Below are 18724 nucleotides of genomic sequence, written 5' to 3' on the forward strand. Positions count from 1 at the left end.
TGAGATGGGCATGGTGGTGTAGGACCAAAGAGTAAGGTCAGCAGGGCCCAGTGAAGTATATGAGGATACTGGCAGGAGGCACAGCTGGGTAGGACTACACTGGGGATCCCAGCCCCCCAAGAAGTGGTTCCAGTTTCAGAAGGCTCTGAGCCAACATTAAAGGCTGATTTGGTCTAGTTTGCCAGCAGAATCAGGCTCTAAGAATTCTTTTATTTATATATTGGACAGTCTCAATCAGCAGCCTAGACTGCTCTGGAACTTGAAGCAACCCTCTTGCCTCTCCTTAATCCTAATGTTGCATTAGCATTTTTCCTTTCAGGGTTGGAAATGAAAGGTAACTTTCTGCATGTTAGGCAGGAACTCTACCACATTCTCATCTCTTATTTATTTATAGATTCATTTTGAGCTAGGGTGTTAAGTCATCCAGGTTGGCCATACCCACCATCCTCCTGTCTCAGACTCCTGAGTACCTGGGGTAACAGACTTGAGCCCCCCACCCCACCCCATCCCAGGCCAACTTATTTCTTTATTTAGAGGTAGATCCTCCGAATTGCCCAGGATGTCCTTGATTTCTGTGTATGTATCCCACACTGGCCAAACACTTATCATATTCCAGCCAGCTGCAGTAGCTGGCAGGACAGGCTGTCACCAAACCAGCTGGTAGCTCTACTTCACCCCTATTAAGGTGTAATATGTCCGAATTAATGTCAGGGTGGCATTGAGGTCCAGGAGCACTGAATCCTCAAGGAGAAACCCAGTTGTTTGCATGCAGCCTTGCCTGAATTTTTAAAACTCATATTTACTTTTGTATGAATGTAGGGAGCAGGGTGTGTGCCATGGCCTAGGGACATCAGACAACAACTGGAACTCCTCCCTTCCGCCCTTCAAGCACTGGAGAGTCAACTCTGCATTATGTTTACTGGTTTTGACTGGGCCCCGACCTCATTTTCTTTATTTTTAATTATTTTTTTATTTTTATTTTATGTGCATTTGTGTTTTGCCAGCAGTTGTGAGCTGCCATGTGGTTGCTGGGAATTGAGCACTAACTGCTTTCAACCACTGAGTTTTCTCTCCAACCTCCTCTTTCTTTTGTTGTTTTTTTGTTTGTTTGTTTCTGATTTTTTGGGGGGTTTTTTGTTTGTTTGTTTTAATTCCAGACAGGGATTCTCTATAAAGCCCTAGGTGTCCTGGAACTCTCTGTAGACTTCAATCCTCCTGCCTTAGCCTCCCGAATACTGGGATATTAGGCATGCACCTCCAAGCCCTGTTTTCCTATTCTTTCTGACTTTAGATCCCAACTTCATCTCTGGACTGAGTTCTGAGGGCTTGGGAGACAGGACACGCCTAAACATCTGCCTTTATGCAAATGAGTCCCACCTCCATCCAATCACCTCTCGGGGGCGGGGCTGCGCGGGAAGGTGTCTGAGGCCGGGCGGGAACACAGATCAGAGCTGCTGCAGCAGTACACGCTTGAACTCGCAGGCACAGAAGGTGAGGTCTGCGGCAGGACGGACCCCGGGACTGCCCAGGTGTGCACGACTCTGAGCGCGGGTGGATGCAGAAGGCGGTGTGTGAATGCGTTGCCTAAGGGGGTAGGGGGCCTGGGCTTCAGGAGTGTTTGTTGAGGAGGGTCTCGGTGGTCTAGTCCAAGCTAGTCTGAAAATTATTAGCCAGGGCCAGCCTCAGTCTCCAGAGTGCTGGGATCACAAGCGTTGGAGGGAGAGGGAGTTTGAAACAGGGTCTTACTCTACAGTCCAGGCTAGTCTGGAATTCACAATGTAGCTCAGGCCAGCCTGAAACCTTCCTTCCTTGGGTGTTCAAATGCTGGAATCTCAAGTGTGACCACACTCCATTGTTTTGAGGATTTCTTTGAGTGTTTAGGAGATTAACTCATTCGATAGCCCAGGTTGGTCTAGAAGTCTATGTAGCCATGCTTGGTGGTGCATGATTTAATCCCAGTAAGGCAGAAACAGGCAGACCTTTCCAGGCCAGCTTGGTCTACATAGTAATCCCTAAACCAGACAAAGCTATATAGTGAGACCTTGGCAAAAAACAAACAAACACCCCGTATCTCAGGCTGACCTAGAAGTCATTGCAATCCATCTTTGGTCTCCCAAGAGCCACGGTCACACATGTGTCCCCACTGATGGCTGTGTTTGTGACTTTCTTTGTTTTGGGTAGAGGGGGATTGAGAGGTTGAGGTAGCCCAGGCTAGCCTCGAGCTATCATCAGTCCTCCTACTTCAGTTTCCAAAATGTGAGGTCATAGAGGTGTCCCTACATGAGGCTGTATTTGAAGTTTGGTTCAGGTTGGTTCTGTGATGGAGTTATCTCTGAGCTGAGGCCGGGCGGGAACACAGATTAGAGCTGCTGCAGCAGTAAAGGCTTGGACTCAAAGGCACAGAAGGTGAGGTCTGCGGCAGGACCTATGGTGTACACATCCATTGCCCATCTTTTCCTTCAGAAGTGTACATGGGCGCAGAAAACAAGATGAAGGGGTCACCCCCTGACCCATGCCTGTGTCTTCCTTGGAAACTGCATTAGGAACAACTCACAGACCTCTGAGACAGTTCCCTGTTTCTCAGTCTCCATTCCTAGCCCTAGCCCTAGGTGACCCCATCCCTAGCCTTAGGTGCAGACAGGTCAGACAGGCCCTCCACCTGCCTGGGAGTCCTTACTGGGAAAGTTGAGGACTGTGACCCTATGGGACTGGGGTCAGGAACTCTGACTGTTGATATAAACAAACCCAGGTTCAAAAGAGCCCCAATGAACAGGGGCTAGGGAGAACACTTGACTAAAATCCACCAGTGAGGATCTGAGATCACCCAGGAACGTGTGCAAGATCAATCCCAGGTATTGGAGATGGGGATAGGGCACCCACTTCAATTTAGAAGGATCAGTGTTATTGGTTTGCTTGCGAAGGTTGCAGGGCTTCTGAAAAGGTGGACTTGCTCCCTCCAGACTGGCTCTCTCACCCACATCCCTGAAGAGATGAACAAAACCTGTCCTGAAGGGGACAGAATTTGGGGACACCTAAGGCTGGGGGCCATCTGAAAGCTGGTTTGGATTCCTCTCTTTTTGTTGTTTTAAGGGTTTACTTTTATACTTTTTTAATTACTATGTATAGGGCAGGGAGAGGATATCTCTGAACAGCTGGATTGGGTCCCCAGAAGCTGGAGTGAGCCACTTGCTGTGGGTGCTGGGAACCAAATTTGGTCCCTCTGCTAGAGCAGCAAACACTCTGAACTGCAGAGTATCTCTTCATCACAAGAATTTGTCCTTTGAGCCATGGTATGGCCTGCCCAGGCCAGCCTTGAACCCCTGATGTTTCTGCTCCCACCTCCTCAGTGACAGGTGCACACCAGGCACCTTATGGTGCTGGATTTCAGAGGAGAGGATCCTAAGGCCAGGTGGGGACACTCAAAGCCCCTGGAGAAAGATGGGGCACAAGGCCATCCCCAGGCCCTTGAGAGAACAGAAGTTATAGCAGGGGGACCTAGCCTTTGTCACCCACCCTTGTAAGGAGCTGCTCTTCTCTGAGCTCTGTCTACCTATTTGACCACAGCAAGGCAAGTTAAACCCAAACTTGGCTTTTTGGGGTTTGGTTTGGTTTTGTTGGTTTTCTGAGACAGGGTTTGTCTGTGCAGTCCTGCCTGTCCTGGAACTCACTCTGTAGACCAGGCTGGCTTCAAGCTCACAGAAATCTACCAGTTTCTGCCTCCTGAGTGTTGGAATTAAAGGCATTGGCCACCAATGCCTGGCTGGCTTCCTGGCTTGTTGTTTTGTTTGTTTGAGACAATCTTCCTGTTTCTCAGGCTGGCCTCAAAGTTGGTGCTTAGTTAAGGATGACCTTAAACTCTCGATCTTTCTGCATTTCAGAGCTAGGATGACAGGTATATACCACCATACCCGGCTTTGCCAGGAACATGTGTATCTGTCCTGAGACCTGGATTTTGGTTTCAGGATGACAATAGCAAGCCCACTTTCCAGTTTGGAGTGTGGCCACCTGATGCTTCAACCCAAGCCTGTTCTTAATTGGGAATCTGGGAGTCTTGCCATCCAGCCCTGGGGAAGCCCACTTCCTCTGATTAGGAGGACCCTTGTCTCTCAGTAGCTGGGCTGTTTGTGTGAGGTGGGTCCTGTGTCAGTGGCTTGGGTAAATGTTAGGTGCTCAATCAATAGATATTGTAAGCTGTTTTTTGTTGTTGTTTTGTTTGTTTGTTTGTTTTGTTTTTGTTTTTCAAGACAGGGTTTCTCTGTATTGCTTTGGAGCCTGTCCTGGAACTAGCTCTATAGACCAGGCTGGCCTCGAACTCACAAAGATCTGCCTGCCTCTGCTGCCTAAGTGCTGGGATTAAAGTTGTGCACCACCAATGCCCGGCTTGTAAACTGTTTCTAAGAAGAAGGGTGGGGAAGAGGCCACTCACCTCTGACTCACCCTCTTTTAGATCTTAGTTGACTCCAGGTCAAGGTGAGAGATGAGAAGGAGGCAAAAGTGGTGGTTAAGACCTGGTGTGGACTCAGCTGCGGACTCAAGTTTGTCTTATCTTTCCCAACCCGATACCCTGGTGGTTTAGGCTTTGTGTTGTGTGCCATCCAGGGTTCCTGCCCCAAAATCCTTCTTCCCACCACAGCCACTAAAGTCCAAGAACTCTGAATCAACCTAACCCATCCCATAGTGCTCTGCTCTCTGCTCTTCATTGTCTGCAACCCTCATTCACCTGTCCAAGCCTGACAGAATGGGCTTTCCCCCAGGGCACATGGCAAGGCACCCAGGTGTCCTAGTGAGGAGCAGGCTTCAGTATCAGCCTCCCTCTTCAGGACCTTTGTCCTTACCTGGATGGCATCCGCCTGTCCTCAAGGCCCCTCCTCAGATGGCTTTCCTGGACCCTCTGTCAAAGCCACTCTCACAGTCACTTGCCTCTGTCTCCCATTTTTCTTTCGTTTTTAGATAGGCTCTTAGGCAGCCCAGGCCATCCTCAAATTGCTGGATGACAGGAGCAAGCCACCAGACCAAGCTGTTATTTCCATTCCTTCCACACAGACCTCTCAGAGACAGTTATGTATCTGTTATTGACGGCCAAAGGGGAACCATTGTTTATCCACTCCTCCCCTGGATGTCCCTGACAATTCTAGCCATACAGAGCAGGACACAGGATGTCCCCACACCTCATATCAGGTTTCCAGCTAGAAAGTCTTGGGGCTTTTGAGTCCCTTCTACCCAGTGCTGATGGATGTATTAATTTCCCAAGCAGGGAGGCCTGGGCCTCTGGGGACCAATTCCCTGAGGGAAGACCTTTCTGTGGACCAAAGAAGGAAATCTTGAGCTGTCTCTACAGCCACTGTGGAGGCTCGAGGGACATATCTGAGGGCCTAGAGTGCTCCTGCCATAGGGAAGCAGGATCAGGCTCAGAGCAGTGGCCTTATCAGGTGGATGATCACACCTATGGGTGCCTGCTTGCCTTTTGACACAGTCTCTCCCTGAACCTGGAACTTCCCATTTGGCAAGGCTGCCTAACCTAACCATCAAGTCCTCAGGATTGGCCTGGCTGGTGTGTGGGGTCTGGGGATCAAACTCAGGCCCACATAAGTAAACACCTTCCCTAGTGAACCTTCTCCTCAGCCACCTCTCTCCTCCAACACCTCTTGTGTCTCTCTCTGTTTATTTTGTGTAGGGTTTTTTTTTTTCAATTTTTCATTTTTGTTGTTGTTGCTGTTGTTTTGAGACAGGGTCTTACTTTGTAGCCTTGGCTGGCCTGGATTCACTATGTAGATCAGGCTGGCCTTGAACTCATTGTGTAGTTGATGTCTTTGAACTTCTTAGTGCTGGGATTACAGGTGTGTACCACGATGCCTGCTTCCCTGGGGTTAGAGGGATGAAATTCAGGCTTCATGCATGCTGGGAAAACACTCAAACTGGATGAAAATTTCTTGCAGAACAGGGTCTCATGTTGACCACAGGCCATCTATGGTCTCAGGTTTGTGTTGTGTGCTATGAGGTCCTTCAAAGAAGACTGAGGACAAGGAATGGGACCAGCAGCATGGGACTTGCCTAGCACATACCACACCCTGCATGTCAACAGTCCAAAAGGAAAAAGCAACTTGGAATAGCATTTGTTAGCCCTTGACCCAGCTCTGGACATCCAGCTAGTGGCCACCATGGCTCCAGAACCCACTGAGTTCACCATCTGTGCCCTCTCCTCGAGCAGACTAGAGGTTTCCAGCTGAGCCTCAGAGACCAGAGGAACCATGGACACAGGGACCCTGGAGGGGCGATGCTCCCTAGAATTCTGAAAATGATATTTCTCCCACCCCCTCAGATCTCTTAGCACCTCATGCTAAATGCTAAGTACCCATCTCAGCAAAGAAGCTGGAGCAGAGCTGGAGCCCCACAGGGACAGGACCACCTGTATCTAGGGGTGCATGCATGTCATGGGGACCAGCATGGGCTTAGAGGTCTGCATGTGAGGGGTGGTGACAGCTATTGATGGAGGATATGTGAGTGTTTAGGGGTCCCCCTGTGTGTCTGAGGGGACTGGCTCGGTGTGCGGCAGTCTGGATGGTGGAGGGTGGATGCATGTGAGGATTGACACTTCTTGGATGTTCCATAGCAAGTCTCACGTTGGAGTTAATGTTTAGAGAGCTGTGTGGATTTAGGGATATCTCTGTGTTTTTGTTTTGTGAGATGGTATTTCACTGTAGCCCAGGCTACCCAGAAACTCACTATTTAGCCAAATTGGCTTCAAACTGAAAGTAATCCTCCTGCCTCACCTCCTGAGCTCCAGGATAACGGGTGTCACACTAGGCAGCACCCTTTGAAGACTGTGGGCAGGGATCAGGAGTATTTGGGGGTTCCATTGTTATATGCCCATGGTCTGAGGTATTCTCCAAGTGAGAGTGAGGTCTCTTCCCATTCTGCCCATCTCATGAACATGTGTTTCTCCAGCTCCCCCAGCGGCCCAGCACTCAGCATGGGACTACTTGGGGCCCTTATACTGGTCTGTCCCCTGCCCAGAAGCTGAGGAGAGGTGACTTCAAAGTCATCTGAAAGAACTAGACAACCAGGCACCCTCGGGAGGCTCAGATTGACCCTATTTTGGTAATGAAGCTGCGGCTACTGCGGGGGCGGGGGTGGGGGTGGGAGGTGGTGTGCTGGTCACACACACCTGTTCCGACAGGCAGGTGCTCCTCCCAGAGCCGGGGTGGGCGAGTCCCCACCCCCTGACTTTTAGGCCCCGCCCAGTGCGGAGGGGCGTGTCGCTGGCTGCAGCTGAGGGGAGAAGGGCAGCTGGGGTCGCTCTCTGCGGCTCGGCCCCCAGGAGAGGGCGGGGAGGGGTCCCGGTTTTCCAGGGGGCGCTTCCTGTCCTCGTAATGAGGAGTCCTGGGAGCAGGTGATGAAACCGCAGCCCAGGTTGCGTGAGGCCGCTTGTCCCGTGGGCCTGGCTCCCACCTGCCTCTCACTCACTTCTGCTTTCTCTGCTGGTGCTGGGCTGTGAGGCCCTGTGCAGCCCTCTGGCCCATTGCGGGGCGAACAAGTGGGAGGCTGGACGTGGCCTGGCACACAACATCCCGAGGTCCAAATTTGGCTTCTGGGAAGGAAAGACAAATCGAAAGCCCTCCGGTGAGAGGAGACGGTGTTTCTAACCTGTTTTTATTTGCGGGGTGGGGACTGAGAGAGGCTTCATTTTAAAGATTCCTGGAAGGTGGGATCCTTCCTAGTCATCCTCATTTCCATCACCTAGGGACCCAGAGGCTTCACCAAGCTAGGGAGGTGATAGTTTGTGATTTGTAAGACCTTCAGGAGAGTTTTTTGATTGACTTTCCAACCACAAATCCCATCTGACAGAAGGTTGTGTGTGTTTGTGGCCATGTTTTTATTTTATTTTAATTAAAAAAAAATTATAGGGGGCTGGAGAGATGGCTCAGAGGTGCTCTTCTAGAGGGTTTGAGTTCAATTCCCAGCAGCCACATGGTGGCTCACAACCATCTAGTACCCACTTCTGGTCTGCAGGCAGAACCCTGTATACACAATAGATAAATATGTCTTTTTTAAAAATGACTTCCGTAGCCAGGTATGGTGTCACAGCCCTTCAATCCCAGCATGAAGGAGGTAGAGGAAGGTGGACCTCTGAGTTCAGGTCAGCCTGGTTCATGTAATGAGTTCCAGAAGAGTCAGGGCTACATAGTGAGACCCTGCCTTTAAAACAAAAAAAATAACAATCATTAATTTATATGTGTGTGTGTGTGTGTGTGTGTGTGTGTATGCAACAACCAGTGTGTGGAGCTCAGAGGACAGTCTCCATGAGTGAGTCCTTGCACTGTGTGGATCCCATGGTCCACCCTCAGCTGCTCAGGTTCAGCACTGGATGCTCTCATCCACTGGGCCACTGTGTCCTCCTGACTCTGCAGGGACAGCAACTGTGTACCCCCTTGCTTTCCCTCCTCAGGATCTTCGCACTGGCTCTACTGAATGCAATCCTCCTGCCTCACCTCCTGCATGTTATAGACTCTGTAATTTCCCCAGCAACACCCCCTTAGTGGTCAGATCTGAGACTATGGCTCTTGGCCCACCCAGGTCATGTGTGTCACCATATACCAGCCCCTGGTGTCCCCATCAGTCCTACTCCAAACAACTGCACAGTGCTATTTCCCCCAGGCCCCACCTCTCCCTGTCATACCACTCTGCCCTGGAGGGACATAGTCCCTGTGATGGCCATGAGCCAGTACAGGCATTTCAGTTTATTTTTTCATATCAATTAATTGATTATTTGTTTATCTTTGAGGCAGGGTCTAATGTAGCCCAGGCTGGCCTACAAGTGCCTATGTAGCCTTGGATGACCTTGGCCTCCTGATCATCTGCACTCTATCTTGTCAGTGCTAGGGTGACACAGTGTGCATCCCTCGCCCAGCTGAAGAGCTTCTTCCTGGCCAGACATCACCAGGAGGTACTTGAGTGTGAAGTCATCTCCCCAGTTCTCAGCTTCTTCCCCATATGCTCATAACGGACATGTTCATAACGGGCTGCCCCACCTCCCCACATTCCGATCATGCCAACATCTGGAGCAGAGACTTTGGGGTCAGTCTGTGGCTGGGCAATTTGCATGGAAATACAAATAGATCACAAATAGATCTGCCCAGCCGGGGTGGCCGCCTCCGCACACTCCTCTTGGTCCTTCACACCTGGGCCACACAGGTCTCCAGCCCGTGCTGAGTGAATGGAGATTTGCATTCTCTCATGTATTTCTGGGCAGGGTGTCGAATGGGGAAGTCTAAGAGGAAGTGTGCAGGGAAGCTGGGGTTGGGGACTCAGTCTCTTTCTTGTGTGTTGTTTGAAGGTCAGAGGTCAACATGGGGTACCTCCCTCCCTCACTCTACATACATTTCCTTTTTTTCAGAGACGGGGTTTCTTTCTGTAGCCCTGGCTGTCCTTGGAACTCACTCTCAAACTTAGAGATCCACCTGCTACTGCTTCCCAAGTGCTGGTATTAAAGGCATGTGCCACCTTATTTGAGACAAGGTCTTTCACTAAACCTGGAGCTCATCAATTCAGCCTGCCTTACAGGGCAGTAAGCCTTACCCCCACCTCCCCAGGGAAGATGGGAGATAAGGTGTAGGCTTGATTCTTTACATGGTGCTGGAATTTCAACTCCAGCCCTTGGGCCCTCATACCTAGCCTCCTGCTTCCCATGAGAGTTTGAATGTCATCCCAGCATTTGAAGCCCGAGGCAGGAGGATCAGCCAACTTGGACCTTTTCTCAAAAAATAAAAAATAAAAATTAATAAATAGCAGAGATGGTAGTTGTGCCCTTAACCCCAGCACTGGGGAGACAAAGGCAGGCTGATCTCTTTGAATTGCAGGCTATTCTGATCTACATAGCAAATTTTTTTTTTCAGGCCAGCCAGGGCTACAAAATGAGACCTTGTCTTAAAACTAAAGAATTAATTAATCAATTAATATTGGGGTTGGAGAGATAATTCAGTGGGTAAAAATGCTTGTCATCATCCTGATGATCTCAGTCCAACCCCTGGGATCCACGTGGTGGAGAGACTTGACTGCTACAAGCTGTCCTCTGAGCTCCCACATTCTGTGACAGGCATGTCCCCACAAAATAAGTAACTTTTGAAATTTAGAGGCTGGAGAGAGAGCACAAACATTAAAAGCCCTGGCTGCTCTAGCAGAGGCTCTGATTTGATTCCCAGCACTCACTTGGCTTTCACAATCATCTGTAACAGCCATGCAAGGAAACCCCACACCCATCTCTGCCTCCAGAGGGTACCAGGCACATATGTGCTTTGAATACATACATGAAGACAAATGTACTGATGCACAGACCAGGGGTGGTGGCATATGCCTTTAATTCCACTCTGGGAAGACAGAGGCAGGTGGATACCTGTATGTGAGTTCAAGGTCAGCATGTGACACCGTCTGACACTAAAACCCAAATTACTAATATACATTTAAAAATTTAAATTAGGGGGTTGAAGAGATTTTTCAGTTAAGAGCAATTCTAGAGGACTCAGGTTCAATTCCCAGAACCTGGGTAAACACTTGGGTTCCAACCCTAGCAGCACACAAAACACTCAAGGAAATGGAGGCAGGAAGACAAAGGATTCAAGGGCATCCTCAGCTACAGAATAGCAGACCCAGAATAGCTGGGTGTGGCAGCACATGCCTTTAATCCAAGCACTGAGGAGGCAGGGCAAGCAGGTCTCTGTGAATTTGAGGCCAGCCTGGGCTGTGAGACCCTGTCTTAAGAAATGAAAATAAAAAAGCCCCTTTCTTCTGTACCCCTCCCTGCAGTCCCCCCTCACCATTATCCCTGCCTCACATCTCAAGGGTGGAGGGAGCTGCCCTCAGATTTTCTAAGACCTCGTGTCTCGGTAGAAGCCTGGCCTAGTTCTCACAGGACCCAGGGGGTGGGGGGACATTTCCAGAGTCATCTTGGTAAACCTCCGGTCCAGTGCCCTCCTTCAGCCTCCAGGGACCTGCCTGGGTTCTGACCACTATTCCAGCCCTGGGAAAGGCCCAACTCCAGGTAAGGGTAAAATTAGCGAGGGGGTTAAATTTAGCAAGAAAAGCTAGAGTAGGTCCTGCTGTTCCTGGATCTGCTTCTTGGACTTGACTGGAAGACCCAACCCAGCTCAGAGAAGGTGGAGGCTTGCCTACAGCATCTCACCTATGCCAACTAAAGTATTCCACACTGGTAGATATGCAGGACTCCTAGGAAGATGGGAGCCATAGCCAGGGCACTTGGATTAGGGACTAGGGAGTAGCCATGGCTAGCTCAATGGACCCTTACTTTTTCTTTTTATGGGAGCCCAGGCTAGCTTCAGATTCACTATTTGGCTGAGCCTGGCCTTGAACTCCTAATCCTCTGCCTCAATGGAGGCTTAGTGCTGAGATGATAGGTATGTGCCACCATATCTGGGGTTTTTTGTTTGTTTGTTTTAAGACAGAGTTCCTCTATGTTGGTCATGTAGGTCTGACTGGCTGGGAGCTCCAAAGCTAAAGACATTCCTTGCCTCAGCCTTTGGAGGGCTAGTATCACCCACGGGAGCAATCCCAGCCCAAAAACACAATACCTCACTTGTCTTTGTTTCATTGAGGCAGCAACTCACGCTGTAGCCCAGGCTGGCCCAGAACTCTCAGAAATCCTGCTACCTCAGCCTCCCAAGTGCTAGGATCACAGGTGTGAAGAACCTCCAGCCTCCAGTCTCATGTTCTTAGGAGCTCATTACCTTCCCAGGGTGGCACTGGACATGCTTGGTGTGCCTGGGCACCTGTCACCCACCAACTCTCAGGACAGAATGTGGGGACTGAGGGAGGCGAATCCCTACTAGAAGATAAATTCAGGCCCATGTGACCCTGAGGCAAGAGAGGTTGTATGGTTTCAGAGTTGTAGATGGGACTGTCCCCAAGGGGGTAAGGGCCCCAGTGTCTGTCTCATCCTCCCTGTGGGCAACAGATAACTTTGTATTATGAAAGGGCTATAGAGCTACCTGATCCCCAAAACAGTGGCATACTTTTGCTACACAGTTTGAATGTGTTTGAGGCCAGCCTGGGCTACAAAGACCCTGTCTCCTAAAAAATTAAAAAAGAAAAACAAAACAAAAAAACCTCAGATTACCTGAGAATGGCCAGTTACTTCGGTGTCTCTAAGTCACACGTTCCAGGCCTACCCTCCAGTCTCTCTGCTGGTCTGGATCTCTGGGAGTCCAGACGTGTATGCAGGTTGTAGCACCCTAGGCCTGTGGGGACCCCCAGCTCTCTTCTCTTTCCTCTTTGTGTGCGTCTGGAAACTAGAGGCTGATGCGGAATATCATGGTCGATTGCTTTCTGTGCTTGTGTGTGTAAGCATGTCTGTGTGAGTATATCTATCTGTGTTCTGAGTGTGTGTGTATCTGTGTGTGTGCAGTTGTGCAGAGGACACTGGGTGTCCCGCTCTATCACTTCCCACATTATTCTCTTTAGACAGGGTCTCTAGCTGAACCTGGATCTAGGCTCATGGCTACCAAGCCCCACCCACAGTGCTCCTCCTGTGCCCCCATTCTAAGCACCCAGAACTCACATGAGTCTGAGATTCAAACTCATTTCTCACTCTTGTGAAGCCAGAGCTCTTACCCCTGGGACCTTCTCCCTAGAAGCCACTTTATACCCTTGAGACATTGTCTGCACTAACCCCAGAGCTTGTTCCTTTGGCCAGACTGGTGGACTGCAGCTGGCATCTGCCCGCCTCTGCCTTCCAGTAAGTTCAAGGGCCACAGACCTGTGGTCTTCTCCAGTGATGCTGGGGATGGAACTCAGGTCCTCACATTCACACAGCAAGCTTTTCACAGCTGAGCCTTCTATCGAGCCTCCTGCTTTTGAGACTCCTAGACTCCAGCAATGCTCCTGCCTCAACCCCCGAGGGCTGGCCATCCACACCCAGCTTAGAAACTGTCTTGTTTTCTTTATTTGAGATAAGTTCTCACCATAACCCAGACTTATCTAGAACCCCTGGAAGCCTGGGAGACCCAGGGTCTCTATCATGGGGGCCAGGGCTTCCCAAGTCCCCATGTGGACCCTTTGGTGGAGTCCCCAGGTCTGCCAGGGGACTTTTCCTCAAGCCTCTGCAGAAAAAAACACAGCCACGCACTTTTCCTGAGGGGGATATAGTGACCACACCTGTTCTACAGGCACCCTGCAGGCTGAGACAGGGATTTTGAGTTCTGGGGCAGCCTGGACTACTTAGCAAAACCATGTCCCAGAACACGCTCCCTCCAGGTTCCACAATGAAAATGGAAAATGTGGGCAGCCCCCAGGCCCAGATGGTGTGTGACCCTATGTGTGGAGATGTGGGAATCCCACAGAGCCAGGAAGCAGAAGGAATAGGGGGAAGGGAGCAGAAGCTACACTGCTGCCTTGATGATCATAGAATGTTCTGGAATTAAACTAAGGTAATGATTGCACAGTATAGGAAAACACACTAAATGTCATTTAATCATGTACTTCAAAATAACGAGTTTTATGCAAAGTTCACTAACTTAAAGAAAAGAGCTGGGTATGGTGGCACACACCTTTAAACCTAGTGCTCTGAAGTTAGAAGTAGGGGGAGTCTCTGTGAGTTTGGGGCCAGCCTGGCCTACATTGCAAGTTCCAGAACAGCCAGGGCTACATGGAGAGATCCTGTCTCAACAAACAAATTTAAAGAAGGAAGGTGGCTGTGGTAGCTCAGCTGGCAGACACCTGCTGCCTACCCAAGTGCCTTCCATCTGCAGGGTCAATGTGGTGGACAGAGTCTGCCTTCACTCATGCTCATGGCTGTACCTACACACACACTCACACACACAGAGGAAAACACACAGTAGACGGTGAGTAGCCTCCATATCTGTGCCCACTGCTCAAAGCACATCCTGGTGACCTTTCCATTTGAGTATGTGGTGTATCCAGGACTCCTCCATCTCCCAGGTGAAGCTGAGGTTGGCCTGGAACCCAGCTTCCTCCTGCTTAGGCTTCCTGGGTGCAGGGTTGTGGAGGTGCATGGATTTCCAAGTTGTAACTACATTTATTGAGCATGTAGCATATCCAGCTGATGCCCAGTAGGGGCTATCTGGGTTAAGTGCCCTGCCTTACTTCTTGTCATCTCTCCTCTTTGTGGTTTAGGGACTTCAAGTGGGAAAGACAGAAGCTGGGTACTGTTGGCTGTGTTCCATTCACTCATCTCTCTCACAGAATAGTCACTCAGAACAACCAGGCACAATGGGGAGGAAAAAAATCCAGATCTCCCGCATTCTAGACCAAAGGAACAGGCAGGTGAGTTCCCGGGTCCCATTGCCACTGGGAGAAGTGGCAGGGGCACAGCCAGACCAAGGCCACTTTGGGGAGTCTGAGACAGAAAGCATGGGTTATGCTTCTGGGGCCCAGTGTTCTCAGAAAAGAACTGGACACTTGGGTGGAGTTGCAAACACGCAGAGAGGTTTTCCAGATTCATATGGAAACTGAAGCAGAGAAGCCAGAAAGCAGCTCACTCTGCAGTCCCTTAGGGACACCCTCCTTTAATGCCCCTATCCCTCCACACCCTGTCTTGCCTCTGTGGTGCAGGTGACATTCACCAAGCGCAAGTTCGGGCTGATGAAGAAGGCTTATGAGCTGAGTGTGTTGTGTGACTGCGACATCGCGCTGATCATCTTCAACAGCGCACAGCGCCTCTTCCAGTATGCGAGCAGCGACATGGATCGGGTGCTGCTCAAATACACTGAGTACAGCGAGCCGCATGAGAGTCGCACCAACGCGGATATTCTGCAGGTACCTGAAGCCACCTGCAGGCCCTGGAATGTCCAGCCGGGCTACAGGACCTCGGTATCTCCTAAACCTTTTCTCAAACACCTGGGGACTCCAACCTCAGAGAATTTATTGTGGTTGTAGTCCCTGGGGTCCCCTTGGAGCAGAACACACCTATCGTTTATCCCTCCAGGCAGACTGGCCCGGGGAAGGTCTCCTCTCTCAGGTACCCCAGAACCAAGTTCCAGGAGTCGGGTAAGACCTAAGACCGCAAGGCCCATCCTGTCATCTGCTGTTCCCACAGACACTGAAGAGAAGGGGCATGGGCCTGGATGGGCCTGAGCTGGAGGTGGAGGAGGGGCCAGAAGGGCCTAGAGAGAAGCTACTGAGGACGCTGGGAGGCGACAGAAGCTCGGCTTCGCCCCTGCCTCTGCTCTACGTAAGAGGAGAGCTTCCTTGTTCCTTCCCTGAATTCCTCCGACCCCAAACACACTTCCAATTCAGAGTCTGAGATTGAAACCCGGAGAGTAGTATGAAGGGCCAGGCGGGAAAGCCACCTGTGTGGTAGCCGGTCTGGGTACTGGGTGGGTGAAAAGTCAGTCCCTGCGGAATGTGCGTTATGACCCGGGCTTTGAAAGACATGTAGGAGTTCAACAAACAAGTCTAACTGCCACAATTCCTCGGATGATCCGACATCCGCAGAGAGAGGCCTGGACCCTGAACCAGCAACCTGGCAACCCCAGCCTTGAGTCTAGGCCTGAATGGAGAGCGATCCTCAAAGACGTCTGGGGCACACAGCCCCTCCGCCTCATTCTCCCACATCTCTGTTCACAGCCGGTGGCCCCTGCGATGTCGGTCTCAGAGTTGTCATACCGGGTCCCACATACCCCTCCTGGCTGCGACCCCAGCGGGCTGGGGGAGGCACCATCTGTCCATAGCCGCCCTCCCCACTTTCGACCCCCGGGTGAGCGCTAGGGGCATGAGCATGGTGGGGAGGGTGAAGGATCCCGGGCTCTAGTCTTACTGGTGACACTACCGCCCCTCTTTTCCTGGGTCTCCCCTCCCCCAGGCCTGGGACACCCCATCTTCTCTCCGAGCCACCTCGCCGGCAAGACTCCCCCACCCCTGTACCTGGCGACTGATGGGCGGAGGACAGATCTGCCCGCGGGCCTAGTTGGGGCCCGAGGGGGACTGGGCACCTCGGTGAGAGGGAGAGAGGGGGTGGAGAAGGAAGGAAAGAAGAGGAGGGAGAGAGGAAAGGAGGAGGTAGGTGGTCACACCCCGGCCTCAGTTTTCTGTCCTTGCTGTCCCGGCAGAGGAACCTGTACAGCGGCCTGCAGGGCTCCAGCACTGCCCCGGGCCCGGCTCTGGGGAGCTTTGCCTTCCTGCCAACAGGTTCCGCAGGTGCGCCCATCCCGTCTGACTTGCCTGCCCGTTGGGTCCCTCTCCCCAGCCCTGAGTCCCGGCACGGGGAGGGCCGGGGTTCTGACAGGAGCTCCACTCAGCCAGCCTCTCTTGGCAGATTGCACCCCCGGAGACACCGCTCCGCTCCCCCTACAGTCTTTGCCCTGGCCCCAGACGAGGGACGCCTTGGACGCGGGCCGGCCAGGGTGAGTTGGGCGCCCCCTGGTGGTCGGGATACTTGTCTGGACCGGGTTGTGGGTGGGCTGTGAGATTTAGAGGGGACCCACAGAACCCCGTGGTCAGTAAGTTCTCATCTTCCTGCCTTCCAGCAGCGCCCGCAGCCTGTGTGAGGAGGGTCCCCCCAGCCGAGTGGCATCCCCTCCGACGCTCCCGATCAGCATCAAATCTGAGCGTCTGTCTCCCGCCACTGGGGCCTCTGGCGACTTCCCCAGGTCCTTTCCCTATCCTCTGCTCCTCGCCAGGCCCTTGTCGGAGCCACTGCGGCCCGCGGCTTCCTTGTGCCGCCGCTTGACCCCCGACAGCTGGCCACGGTAGAATACAGAAGACTCCTCTCCAGCCTCCACAGAGATCCCACAGTCTCGAGTTCCCTGCACAGCCCATCACCCGTGAGGCACTGTTCCTTCCTGCAGCTGGCTGCTGCATCAATAAAGCCCCTTGCTCGGCAGGGCAGGGCAGGGCGCTGGGAAGCCTCCCCACCCCCAGACTCCCCAGCCTGAGGTATCCACACCCAGTCTCTCCAAAGGCCTCCTTTATGCACACTGTTTTTGGGGTGCACGTTGTAGAAACAGCTTCCAGAGAGGAGCAAGGCCAGGTGTAGGGTGAGGATGTGACCGGGGAAGGAGCTACAGGGGGACACCACCAAGGGCATGCCAGAAGGCCTGAGCTGCTCTGGTCTGAAATGAATTCACAGCGCGTCACATGCTGGTGAGAGTGCATTGCCTGTGGTAATCAGGATTTCTAGGCTAGCATGCTTAAAAAGTAAGCAGGAGGCCTCCCCAAAATGGCTCAGGAGGTAAAGACACTTACTGCCAATCTTTTCGACCTTAGTTCTATTGGTGGAAGGAAAGAACCAACTGCCTGCAAGTTGTTCATTGGCACCCACACATATTCACAAGGCACTCACAAGATGAACGAAAAAATATATAAATGGGGAGAGGGATGGAAAAGGTTCAGCGGTATGAGAGCCTGCTGTGTAAGTACTAGGCTCTGAGTTCGAATCTTCAGCACCCGAATAAAAAAGACCCGATGTGGTTGGTCTGGGTTCCAGCAAGATGGAGACAGGATTGCTGGGGCTTAGTAGCAGAAGATGGACAGTGGCAAAGCAAGACACACGACTCGCCCCCTTCCCCCATTCTCTCTGGCTTCTTTGGCAGTGTTGGGTTGGCACCATCCCACAAGTAGACAGTCATAAAATATGTAAAAACAATTAAGGGGGAGAAAGTAGAAGTTGGGAAGGCAGAGCTCCGGGGCTGCACCCTCCTCCTGCACATGTGACCTGGGCTGAAGAGATGGCTCAGAGGGCATGATGATGGTCATGGGTCCTGTGACTCTAGAGTTCAGCCTCCAGCACCCTGGCAGCAAGCATGTGTCCTGCACACCCCATTAATCCAGCTCTGGTAGAGGGTCCCTGGCAGTCAGTCCAGCCTAGAAGTCCAGTCCTGGGTTCAGGCCTCAAAGGGGACACCTAATGTCCTCATGGCTTTTTAAGGGGACAGGCAAGTATACCCTGGAACTCACACATGTGCACCTATATGAATATTATATACACACAACTTTTAGTTGTGTGTATTTTTGTTTTATTTCTGAGGCAGGGTTTCTCTGTGTAGTCCTGGCTGTCCTGGAACTCACTCTGTAGACCAGGCTGGCCTCAAACTCACAGAGATCCAGCTGCCTCTACTTCCTGAGTGCTGGGACTAAAGGCGTGCATTTTTAGTTATTAAGGGGGGGGGTCCCCTAGGGCAGGCAAGATGGCTCAGCCAGTGGGTAAAGGTGCTTGCTACTCTGAGGTAACTCACATGGTGGGAAGAGAAAACTGACCCCACAACTTGTCTTCCATAGGTACCATCACCATGTTCCCTCCCCCATACATAAGCCAGTAATTTTAAACCTGTGGTGACCCCTTTGGGGGCCAAAGGGTCCTATCACAGGGGTCACCTGAGATTACCCGAAAACAGACATTTATATTATGATTCATAACAGCAAAATTACAGATATGAAGTAACAACAAATTTTATAGTGGAGGTTGCCATAAGGGTTGCAGCATTAGGAAGATTAAGAACCTCTAACAAGTCAATGTAAAAACAAAGTTTTAAAAAATGGGTTCCTAAGCTCAGCCCTCCCCTTCCACTCAAGTTCCGCAGTTCAGTAATGACACCTTGTCCTGGAGCAGGATGGTACTGGAAGGATCTCCTGGGCCCTCTGTGACCTTCTGACCTGCCCTTCTTGGCTCTGCCCTCCAGCTTAGCTCCTGGGATATGCAGGGCAGGAGGCAGGGGGTTGGCTTATTGGCCTAGGTCACTTAGGTCTACACACCATGAAA

The 18724-nt window shown here is 51.5% G+C and overlaps 1 protein-coding gene across 1 annotated transcript; it reads left to right on the top strand.

Moving 5' to 3' along the window:
- The first annotated feature begins 1477 nt into the window (after window positions 1-1477).
- Window positions 1478-16863, top strand: Mef2b (myocyte enhancer factor 2B). Its single transcript, XM_051178219.1, has 9 exons — window positions 1478-1529; window positions 14212-14292; window positions 14581-14784; window positions 15065-15199; window positions 15595-15724; window positions 15830-15963; window positions 16077-16164; window positions 16283-16370; window positions 16497-16863. Exons 2-9 carry the CDS (start codon window positions 14239-14241, stop codon window positions 16717-16719), a joined length of 1056 nt encoding a protein of 351 aa, XP_051034176.1. The 5' UTR covers window positions 1478-1529; window positions 14212-14238; the 3' UTR covers window positions 16720-16863.
- The last annotated feature ends 1861 nt before the right edge of the window (window positions 16864-18724 follow it).

The sequence above is a fragment of the Phodopus roborovskii genome, unplaced genomic scaffold, assembly GCF_943737965.1.
Source record: "Phodopus roborovskii unplaced genomic scaffold, PHOROB, whole genome shotgun sequence".
Lineage (NCBI taxonomy): Eukaryota > Metazoa > Chordata > Mammalia > Rodentia > Cricetidae > Phodopus > Phodopus roborovskii.